At 41.3% G+C, this 12,270-nt stretch overlaps 1 protein-coding gene across 1 annotated transcript in view; it reads right to left on the reverse strand.

The window, feature by feature from the left end:
• tyro3 (TYRO3 protein tyrosine kinase) overlaps nucleotides 1-9,991 on the reverse strand; it is a 37,266-nt gene extending 27,275 nt beyond the window's left edge. The window contains exons 1-2 of the mRNA XM_061231826.1: nucleotides 9,661-9,991; nucleotides 1,314-1,497 (exon numbers count right to left, since the gene is read on the reverse strand). Coding sequence (XP_061087810.1) covers nucleotides 1,314-1,497; nucleotides 9,661-9,721 — 245 coding nt within the window. The 5' untranslated portion in view covers nucleotides 9,722-9,991. The remainder of the gene's footprint in view (nucleotides 1-1,313; nucleotides 1,498-9,660) is intronic.
• Between the last annotated feature and the right edge of the window lie 2,279 nt (nucleotides 9,992-12,270).

Below are 12,270 nucleotides of genomic sequence, written 5' to 3' on the forward strand. Positions count from 1 at the left end.
TTCTTAACCTGAAACCATACATTTACATTAAACTAATCTCTCAGCTCATTAGTCACTGACTACTGTGTCTGTAACAACACACATTTATAGTGAGGCTTAGATTTGTGGTATTCATGAGCAGAATTCAAATGTTTGTAAGCTGATTAATGTTGCTGCTTTTATATGATCATATCCCTTGCATGCATTGAAATAAGCACATGAATACATCAAAATGAATACAGAAAATGAACATAACAAAGAGTGAGGCCGCATTAAGAATAATGGCATGTAGTTGGTCCCTCAAACTGTATTGTAACACACAAAACATTTGTCATTGCTGCATGTGGACATTCCATACATGGTCAATTTATACAGTAAACAATCAGGTCATGTATATACTGCACAAGCTATTGGAAGTAAACAGCAGGCCTGGGAGTGCTATCCATGTGCTGAAGATTAACTACGCTGCAGGCACAATCTTTGCACCGGCGTGCAGTCACATGACCATCAGTGCTGGGTAGAGCAACACTCATGGGCAGTTGACAGCATTCCAATGGGCCTCTGCTGTTTCCCTGGGTCTGGCGTACCTGCTGGGTGGGCCACAACTCAGGAGAAAGGCTCGCTAAGCAGATTAATACCAAGGATCAACTCTCCCTACGAATTCCTCTGCGTGAAGCTGTGTGTGATTGGGTGTGCTCTTCAAAGGCAGGCACCATATCAGCACCCGTATTTACACCATTATTCTCTCTGTGTCTCCATAACACACATGCCAAAACACGGTAAGCAACCATGCTGTAGTTGCACCTACAAACATCCCCACTAGTAATATTTATGGTTTCATGGGGACACAATGACGGCTGGAGGGACAAGGTGCTGAAACTACTGTCCTGTTGAAGGTTAGAGTTAAACAGTACACAGGTACAGGGGCTGGATGTCTAGGGCCAGGCCTGGAGTAACTACTTACAGTATGGAGGTCATATTCTCCTTCACCCTCTCAGGGAGTGCTCAAATTACCAGGAAATGTACAGCAGCTCAGAACTGTATCATATATTCAATAAGCACTTCAAACCACAGGAAGTCAAAAATAATTGTGGAGTGGAGAGGGTATTACATTTTTTTCTGGGCACATCCAGGCACACAGTGTTTATCTTTTTATGACAAAATAGCACTGAAGATAGTACAGCATGACACTGATCAGCTTCTTCCTGAAGCTTTACACTGGAAAGAGGGTGAGGACACACAAAGGCCATGCTGCACAGTAGATTTTCAGTGACCTATGTAATGACCATTCAGTTCTATTCCCCAATGGGCTCAATCAGTCCTGAGCCTGGTACCTGTGGAAGGTCTCCCAGTGGTATGGTTCCAGGGTGATGTACATCTGGTCTGTGCTGTACAGCTTCTCCCCGTCTTTCATCCATATGATATCCGGCTCGCTCAGGCCCTCCACGGCACAACCCAGACGCGCCAGGTTGCCCTGGGTCACTGTCAGGTTGGTTGGGCTTTTGGTGAAACGCAACCCTGGAAAACACCAAAGAATTAGGTGAGCCAGGGGTGGGGTCCAGCCCCTAGAAGGTTATTTACTGTAGACTTCAGCAGGCACCAAAGCACCTTAAAGTCGTAATGGCACACTATGTAACAAGAGACCAAGAAAAAAGAATGACAAATAGATTCAAATTAAATCTCCTTTCTACTTGTGTGGTTCTCCTGAGGATTCCTTTCACTTCACAAACATAACCTCAATTTATAATTTATCATATTATGACCACAAGACCATCTCAATGGAGCTGCTGTTTCCCTCCCCTTACACCAAGCCCAAGCGGCAAATCCATTTCAGGAGCCTGAAAAACATCAACCCAGACGCCCTGACCCTGGACCTCCAATATCTCTCCTCTGGCTCTGCTGACCTCCCCTCAGTCACTGAGTCAGTGGACTTCTATAACCAATCTCTGAGCAGTCTCCTGGATCTCCACGCCCCTCTCAAATCCCGAACAGTCTCCTTCTCGCGCTCAGCCCCCTGGTACACCTGCGAGCTGCGGAAGATGAAGACTGCTGGGCGTGTCCTTGAGCGGCGTCTCAAGGCTTCAGGACTGACTGTTCATAAACAAGCCTACAGAGAACATCAAAAGGCCTACGCTAAGTCCCTCAGGGATGCACGGTCAAAATTCTATTCCAACATCATAAAAAATAGCCCTGGCAACTCCAAGCAACTTTTTTCTACCATAAATCACCTTCTCAAACCACCAACTCTCTTGCACTCAGAGGCAACAGAGGAGAGGTGCAACAACTACATCACTTTTTTCACAAAAAAAGTAGATGACATCCGCTCCCTCCTCTCCAGCTCTGCCGTCCTACCTGTCCCGACTGCTGACCCACAGCCTGGAAGTGCCCAACCTCTCTGCTGTTTTTTTGACCTCACTCAGCGAGAGGTTGAGGACATTATTAGGACGATGAAGCCGTCCACCTGCGCCCTGGACCCCTTCCCCACAGCCCTGGTAAAGTCCAACCTCTTCGCCATAAGCCCCCTCATCACCAAGGTCATCAACCACTCCCTCCAAGCCGGTCATGTTCCACCTGCGTTGAAAACTGCTGTCATCAAACCACTCCTCAAAAAACCCACCTTAGATCCTGAAGTTCTCAGCAACTACAGGCCCATCTCCAACCTTCCATTTATATCCAAGGTACTGGAAAAAGCAGTTGCCGCTCAACTTCAAGTTCATCAAAAAAATAACAATCTATTTGAGACATTTCAGTCTGGTTTCCGCCCTGGCCACAGCACGGAAACGGCTCTGGTCAGGGTCACCAACGACCTCCTGATGACAGCAGACACTGGCTCCCCATCCCTCCTCATCCTCCTGGATCTAACAGCAGCATTCGACACTGTGGACCACAACGTCCTCCTCCACTGTCTGCACTCCACCATTGGCCTTTCTGGCACTGTCCACAACTGGTTCACTTCATACCTCACTGGCAGAACTGAGCACGTAGCCCTGGGAAAGGCAAAATCCCACACCCACAATGTCACCTGTGGTGTCCCCCAGGGTTCAGTGCTGGACCCCACTCTGTTCACGCTTTACATGCTCCCCCTTGGCCGTGTCATCAGCAGACATGGAATGTCTTTCCATTGCTATGCTGATGACACACAGCTCTATCTAAAAACAGACCCCATCCCATCTGCACTCCTGCCATTATCCACATTAACCGCCTGCCTGGAGGAGATAGAGGCGTGGATGAAGCTCAACTTCCTACAGCTGAACAGCTCCAAGACTGAAGCCATCCTAGTCGGCACACCACACCAGGTCCGCTCATCCACCATCACCAGCATCACCTTCTCTGGCCAGAACATCCCCCTCTCCACATCAGTCACTAACCTGGGTGTTAGAATGGACCCTCACCTCACCTTCAAGACTCACATCAAACATCTGTGTAAAACGTCTTTCTACCACCTTAGGAACATTGCCAAACTCCGTCCCACACTCACCCTGACAGATGCAGAGAAGCTCGTCCACGCCTTTGTCTCCTCCAGGCTTGACTACTGTAATGCACTCCTCATCGGGATTCCTAGTAACGGCCTCCAGAAACTACAGTATGTCCAAAACAGCGCTGCTAGGATCCTGATGAGGGTGCGCAAATATGATCACATCACCCCCATCCTCAAATCGCTTCACTGGCTCCCCATCTCACTTTGAGATTGAGTTCAAGGTCTCCCTCCTCACCCACCAGTGCATACACGGAAATGCCCCCCGCTACCTCAAGGAACTCCTTACCCCTCAGACCTCCTCACATAACCTCCGCTCTGCAACCACCAACCTCCTCAAACCCCCCAGGACCAAGCTCCGCACAATGGGGGATCGGGCATTCTGCTCGGCCGCTCCCAGTTTGTGGAATGCTCTCCCCGACCACCTAAGGGCACCACAGACTGTGGATACTTTTAAACGAGGTCTAAAAACCTACCTTTTTTCTAGAGCCTTCTGCTAGATTAAAAAAAAATTTTCTCATGTTTTGTATTTCTTTTTTAGCACTTCTGCTTTTTCATCTGTAGCACTTTGAGATTTTAAAAAAATATATATAAAGCGCAATACAAATAAAATGTATTATTATTATTATTATTATTATTATTATTATATGCATGCATGAGGAGTCTTGAGTCTTCTTTTCTTTTGAAGTTGAGACCAGTTGAGACTGGGTTCGACAGACCCTGATGTAGCTAAGGGGAAGTAGGCTATGTGTGGCAGGGAACTATATGGGTTGACCCCATTACACTCATGACTGATTGACTGAGTCCCCATTGTTGAAATGCACATGTTCAAGAAGGTAACAACCCCTGTATAGAGCAACAGGAGTTGAACAGCAGATGCCATTATTGGCACATGCTTTACCATGTGGCAATAGTGGCATCATTTCAGTTGATAACTGACCACACAAAGCACAAATGTTTCGGAGGGGAGGAGAGTTATTAAGTGGATTTCACCACCAGAAGGTAACAGATGTGTGGTAGACTTTCCTTATCTGCAATTATCAAGAAGTACAGCAAAGGTACAGTGCCGCACTCAATGGGTGATTTGTTTCCTTGAAACATCAAACGCACAGCATGCCTTCTGACAGAAAACAGAAAGTGTATACCACAAAGCAAGATTTTGGAGTTATAAAGCTAACTTTTCATTTGAATCAAGAAACCTGCTCCATAACCTGAGTCTGCTTTCCAAATTTTCTGCTTCCACCAGCTGCCAAGCTGCCTGTAGGCAACCTGAAAAGCTGCCTATTGCATCGGATAGTACTTGCAGTGGTAAAATGAAAAGACTGCTATAATTTTAAAAAACTGAGACCACTAATATTTTTTACTGCAATCTCCATTGTTGTATGAATTGCTTGCTTTCTTCTACTGTGCACGGACTCGCCATAGCTGTCTATCACTCGCTTCAAGCCTGATCCTGTTAATATGCTAATTGTTATCTACAAGCTAGCTAGCTAGCTACATTTTTCTGCGAAAGCACACAGGACAAATGGCTTGCCTACCTTCCCCCAGACCACATGTGCCAGCTAAAGCAAGTTCTCTGCCATCTTGTTACAGCTTTCTGTTATCAGGTGCAGAACCTATGTCATACCTAGAACTTATGTTCTCATGCATGCAAGTTTCAACAAGGTTAGTCAGTCAGTCAGTCAGTCAGTAAGTAAGTCAGCTGATTCTAGGCTGGCCCTGCATGTCAAAAATAACATGTAAACTTGCACATAGCAGCTTCAAGAAATTAACTCTGCACTATTAACTTTTGTGAGCATGTAACCAGTTGTGCAAATAATCAAACCGACAGTTCATAATTATTCAATCAGCAAAGGCAGTGGTTGACCAGCCAATGGGAGTCCACATCCATCTGTGGTCGAGCTAGCCAATGGATTCGGTGTCTTTGGAATGCAGGACATTTCAAAACACTAATTCACTTGTGTTCTTATATAAATAACTATTTTTGCCATATGCAGTAATACACAGAATAATAAGACAAGAATTGCTTGTCATTCATATTTTTATTATTCTGCCCATAAGAAAGGAGGGAGGAAATAGCAGGATTAACTGGGTTAAATAAATTAAAATTATGTTTTGACATTCTCATCAAAACAGATTTTTGCGACACAGGCCAATAATATAAAAAAACACTTGAAATGATTTTCTGTTTTAATTAACTCATGTCGAGCAAGCTAGCTAGAGCGTGACATCTCATTTTCGGAATTTTCATTAAAATTAAGCACTTTCTCTTTCAATCTTTCTCTACCAACAGCTGTATAAGCACCATGCCCAATAAGCAACACAAATATCACACCCCGAAAGTAGTAAGTATTATATTTTGTTGTGGTTCTGGGTCATCATCCAGGGCCATTGCCCCTTGTAGTTTTAAAAAAGACCTTGGAATATCTGTATATTTATTTAGTGTAACATTTAGTGCATTCTTTCCTGCATTTTGGCTATTTCTTCTGCATAATAATTGCAGTACCCTGTGTTAACACAACCACTAATCCATTCAAGAACCCAAATGAATGGCCTTAGCAAAATACTGGGGACCTCTAGCAATACAACCATTTAGACAATACAAAGCATGTATCTTCAGTGAGATGACCCTGGGCTCTTTGCTCCCTTTGTGCGCCTGTGCACGCATACATCTTAGCCGATCTGCATGCTCTGGTCTGCAGACGTCATGCTGGCTGCAGAAGACTGGAGGCTCTGTACTAAGGCAGCTGGTCACAACTGGGCTGGACGATACTGTACCAGAGCCCTGTAGATGGCCTCTATGAATGGCCTCATTATTCTTCTATAGGAACCCAGCAAGAGGCCAATGGTTTGTAATGTAATTACAAGATAATATAATCCAGAATGTCCACTGGAGCACCTGTCTCTATTAAAAGACTGAAGACGTGAGATGGCAGTACTTCTGACTGGAGTGAGTCTGGAGTGTAGCAGGAACAGGCTGCATGAGGATGGCATTCCTGCCTGTGTTGGCTGCTGAATGACCCAGATCTACTGGTGCCCATCAGTACAATAAAGTAGGTGGTTGCACTTCTGTTTGTTAACAATGTGAGCATAATCTTAATAATCCAATCCAGGCACGGGTTAGAACAGTTTGTAAGGCACACAACAAAATGGAGGCTGCATAGTTATGAAATAGCAAAATGCATTGTCTTCTGATCATCTAAGATTGAGAAACAGGAACAACATTGCTTTTCCTTTCCAAAACAAAAAATCTTAATTTGGTAAAATCCGGGAAACAAATTGAAGATAACACATATACTATATGTTTTGTGCCACAGTGCCTGCTCACCACTCTGACTGTACAGTACATGAAAAGATGACAGATGCATGGCATACATGTTGACAAATGAACAAGGAGATACTATTAGGAATGTTAGTATGACAGTGGCACAAGTCAACACACATACAGAATACAGCTCCAGAATATTTCTCCACTTAATAAAAATGGAGAAAAAGGGCTGAATATAAATTAAGAACATGGATGATAATATATTTTATGTTCCAACATACAGGAAAAGTATATACTTTTATTTTAATACATTTACTCTATGTCTTTCAATGTTATTTATTTAGTAATCAATTTTTTTTCTGAAAACCACAGGTGCCAAAATTATTGATAGCCCCAACATTTATTGTTGATAACATCAAACAAAGTGAAATTGGCAATAAAATTGTACTTTAATTTCGTTAATCCCAGTCTAAAGGGACTATATTGTGCCATTCTATCACTACCTGTTTCGCTACAGTATAAAAAATTAGGTAACAAGCATGCAAAAACCTATTTATCAATCATCAGCATGGGAAAAGCCAAAGAACTGCCAATTGAGAACACACAGGTGGTAATAAACCTCCATACCAGCAAACGTTTTGGAAGAGTGGCACAAAGACTCAATAAACAAAACCAAGCAACTTGAGAGTGCCAAACTATGACTGGAAGAGAGAGCTATGGTCAGATGAGACGAAAACGGAACATTTTGGCCATACACACTAACAATATGTTTGGCGGAAAAATTGAATCCACAAGGAGGAGAACCCCATACCTACTGTGAAATAGACCAGTGGGTTATTGATGTTTGGGAGATGTTTTGCTGCCAGTGGTACGGGGGGTACTATTTAAGATCAATGACACATTGAATTGAACAAAGTACCAGGAAATCTTGGTAGAAAATCTGATTTCCTCTGCTAGGAAGTTGAGTCTTGGTCATAGGTCCAGTAGGACAATGACTCCAAGCATACATCAAAATCCACAAAGAAATGGTAAAGTAAAAACAAGTAAAAACAACAACCATGTTCTGCAATAGCCATCTCAGTCTCCAGACTTATATCCCATGAAAAGCCTGTGGTCTGAACTGAAGAGGGGGGTATATCAAGAATATCAATGCTTCTGAAAAGTCCTGAATTGAGGAATGGTCAAAAATTCCTCCAAATCTGTTCTCTAACCTCATTACAAATTATAGGAAAAGACTCATGGCCGTCATCTTTGCCAAGGATGTTTACACAAAGCGTTAAACCAGGGGTGCCAATAATTGTGGAACCTGTTTTTTGAGGAAATAAATGTTTTTATTTGGTTAATTCCATTGGATCATTACTAAAGTGGACTACCTTACACATGTTGGAAAATAAGCTGATGTCAATAACTTTCTATGGGTTTTCTATAAGGTGCCTTAGTCCACAATGGGTTAACTGAAAAAGTATTGGGACACAATGTATGTGGTTTTGGCTCTGTACAGTAATTACACCAATTACATTTTTTACACATAGTCCCACCACCATTTTAAGGGAGCAAAATAATCAGACAATTGGCTGCTCAGCTGTTTATTGGCCAGCTTTGTATCATTTGTTAATACACAAGAAACCTAGAGTTGATTCTAGGTGTGGAATTTGCATTTGAAAATTCAGAATAAATCAATATGTGTGTTAAAATCTAAATAGTTAAGAAGCAGGAATGCACTGGTAAGCTCAGCAACAGCAAACTATCTGGGAGACCATGGAAGACCACAGTAGTGGACAAGAAGTGGAGACCACCATAAAGAGAGGAGACAACACCAGAAGTGTCAGAAGATTTACCACAAGATGAAAACCACTGGTAAGCCTCAATAACAAAACAATAATCTACATGATTAAAAATTTGAGGAACAGACAGACCTGGAACAGACAGATGTGATAACTATTAACTGGTACCAAAGTGATGGAAAAAGAAAGGACTACTCAGATCCAACCATATGCCTTAAAATTTACTAGATGGCCCTTCTCACCTTGCAGCAACACAATGATCCTAAACATACAGCTAAAGCAACCAAGGAGTTTTTCACGGTCAAAAAGTGGAATGTTCTTCACTGGTCAAGTGAATCATCCATCCAGAATCGAATTGAACATGCCTTTGACATGCTGAAATGAAGGCAAAATCCCACAGAAACAAATAGGAACTGAAGATGATTGCATTACAGGCTGGTCAGAGCATCACCAGGCTCTATACCCAGCTTCTGGTTTAGTTTACGGGTCGCAGACTTCATCAAATGCAAAAGATTTTCAAGCACTCAATATGATGAAGATTTGCTCCACTAAATGGGAGACTGTATAAAAAAGGCTGTAATTCATACATGGAATTATCTAAATACCCTCAAGGTAAAGCTGATTGCTTGCACTTTTACCTCATATTCATAGTTTAATTTATAATCCAATGTTCTGGAGTACAGGGACCAAAACAACAAAAACTGTCCCAGTACTTTTGCATTTAAGGTGACTGTACGTCGGAATATAGATGTAGGCTATTTGTAACGTATAAAAGTTCTTTCTTTTATTATTCTTTCATCAAATAATCAAATTTCATCTCACTGGAAACAACTCACCACTTAATGATTGTAGATGCCTACCATAAAATAACGTACAACAACACTTACAGAAAAAGGTTTGGACGACTAAAAACAACAATTCTTGAATTTACTTCATTCAGTAGAGGAAAGGGCAGAACGATAAGTTCACAACAAGCCATATAGGATTGATAGTTAACGTAAAATTCATAAACGGTCACTTTCGGGTCTAAATAGTTACTCAAGATCTAAGAGAAAAACAAGTAGGGTAGCTACTGTTTGTCCACAATACGAAACACCGCGTCGTTAGAAATGTCTAAAGAGCATATAAACGATTTAGAAATTCCTTCAACTTACCATGAATTCCTTCGTCAATAAGCGCCAATAAGAATATGCACCAAGGCGAAGAAAACCTCATTTTCTCACCATCCAACTTATTTTGACTTTTCAAAGGTATGGTACGTGGAACCCCAGGACCGCAGCTAAGTTGACCAGTGGCTCACACTTCTTGCTACATATTCCCTCCAAGTAGCCTCGATATTTGGTTATAATTCATTCGTTCAAAATCCTTCTTGGGTTTTAGAAGAAGTATGTTTTAAATCATTCGTTGTTCCAAAGCACGACGGAGTTGACACCATCCGTTCTACCACTCTACCAGCGGACAAGAGCTTTGATAACTCTCAAATCAGTGTCCTTGGTATTTTGGCGTTACGGGATGCTACAAAAACGCCGTCTAGCGGTATTCAGCGAGAACTGACGAGAACCGAGAAAGAATGTTCCTATTGTTTTTGTTTTCTTTTTAGTTTAATCAAATATTATATGACAGTCGGTGAAAAGTGTTGTTTATATTTGCGAAATAAAACACGTGCTAAATAAACACAACTTCATATACATTCAATATAAATTCTAACTTCTAAGATTTCAGTACAAGCACTGATCAAAAGTGAGCTGTAAGCATTGACTCATTTTTGAGAAGTCAATGACGCATTCTGATTCAGAATTTAGGTGACTTCATAATTTAGCAAGATGAATCATTTTGAATGACGGTATAAGTCAACAAATTGTGATTTTTGAGTTTCAAGAATAAATAAAAAAGCCAACCAAATATGTAGCCTATACACTAGCCTATACATTAGTGTATACAGTGAAATGTCAGTGAAAGGCTATCTGTCAGAAGGCCAATAATCCCGATCAATGAGCTAATACATTCCGATACTGTGGACACATAATATAGGACAGAAGATTCAGCTATATAATGGTGGAGAGATCATCAAATCATCATTGTTTTTTAAGGTTATATTTAGATGGTGTCCATTATATTACACTGAACGATGCGATGTGCTTATATTACTTTAGTGACACACTTTATACTACTGAATCCTGTAGCTAGCAGTAGCTAATTCGCTGCAGTTTTACCCAAGAATCCAAGACTTCATTCGTTGGGCTTTTCCCTGCCTCATTTCTCCAGAGCAACACATCAGGCACTCATTCTACACAATGACTGGTTAGCTATTGATCAGTTATTGGAGCAAAAAGCAAGTTTGTATAAAAACGGTATATGATTTGTATATAAAGTATGATTATTTAGTTATTTTAGTGTGAATTTGAAAAAGGAGGCAAAGTGAATTAACTTTTTACATTTTAGGCTACTCAATTAGTGAGTAGCCTAACTGAGTCATTTCACTGGATTCCGTGACCACTTTGTTCATACCTTTTCCATAGTTGATTCTTTTACTTGGACCATTTTAGAAAAATAGCTCCTATAACCCTTTGGCAACTTCCGGCAAACTCTCCTCAGGGAAACTCCCTCTAGAGTATAAAATCTGCTGAAAGATGACTGCCATCAGCTATTTTGCAAATCAGATGGACTGTATTCTGGACTGTGGCGAGACATTAATTCAGCATCTTTCCCATGTTAGGTCAGCAAATACAATAGTATCATTGGTTTAACACATCCCTTGTCTTTTAAGGGACTAGAAATATGAATGGGTTGTCAATCCCAACTAATTTTGAAGAAGTAGTTTTTTTCCAAAGAGACAACCAGGATACTCAGCAGTGTGACCAGAAATGAAAGTTTATTCCACGCATCCACAGCAAGTTGGAAATGAGTCCAAAGTGAGGGTCTCTCACACAAGCATATATAGGGAAAGATAAGCAATGCATGTGTCTGTGTAGAGCTGACAAAGTATCAGTGAGCTTTGGTAGGAAACTTTACTGGCCCTGCTCTGTTCCTTCCTGCCCTATAGGAGGAGGAACCAATTTGCAGTGTTGGACATGTGTCTAGGTTTTTCTTCCCTGCTTGTATCAGTATGCCAGCCTGCTGAGTGGTTAATTGTAAAGGCAGCTGTATTTTTCCCAATGGACAGTATCTTTCCCAATGGCCTTTCACAGGAGTGGCAAGCATCAGTAGTACTCCGCATCTTTGGAGAATCTTTTTTTATTATATTTGAAATTGGGCTGAGGTAGGGTGACCAAACGTCCTCTTTTACCCGGACATGACCTCTTTTTGGGTCCTAAAAAATCTGTCTGGGGGGGGGTAGGTTACAAATTCCTTCAAATGTCCAGGTTTTTGCTTTGCTTGTTCCACAGACCCCCCCCCCCCATTATTATTTATAATATTGTTTTTTGTTCCGTAAGTGTAACATTACACTAAATGTTGCATAAGGCGCCACACTGGCGTTACACACAATTACCTATTTGTATTGCGCGTCGCGCTTAGTAACTGAATGAGCAGACAAGGAAGACTGAAGAAAACTAAAGATTGAAGAATAATTCTCTTTTTATTTTTGTTAAATGAACATTTGTTTTTGAGGCTATTATTATATTATTCATATTATTATTACATTCTATTAGAGATAACATTCTATTAAGAAGACTTTTATAGAGAGATATTATTTTGTTACATAGCAAAATTTTCTATTGATGTTGTACAGAAGAGCCATACTTTAAATAAATACATAACAATTA

Source organism: Conger conger, chromosome 1 (genome assembly GCF_963514075.1).
Source record: "Conger conger chromosome 1, fConCon1.1, whole genome shotgun sequence".
NCBI classification, from domain to species: domain Eukaryota; kingdom Metazoa; phylum Chordata; class Actinopteri; order Anguilliformes; family Congridae; genus Conger; species Conger conger.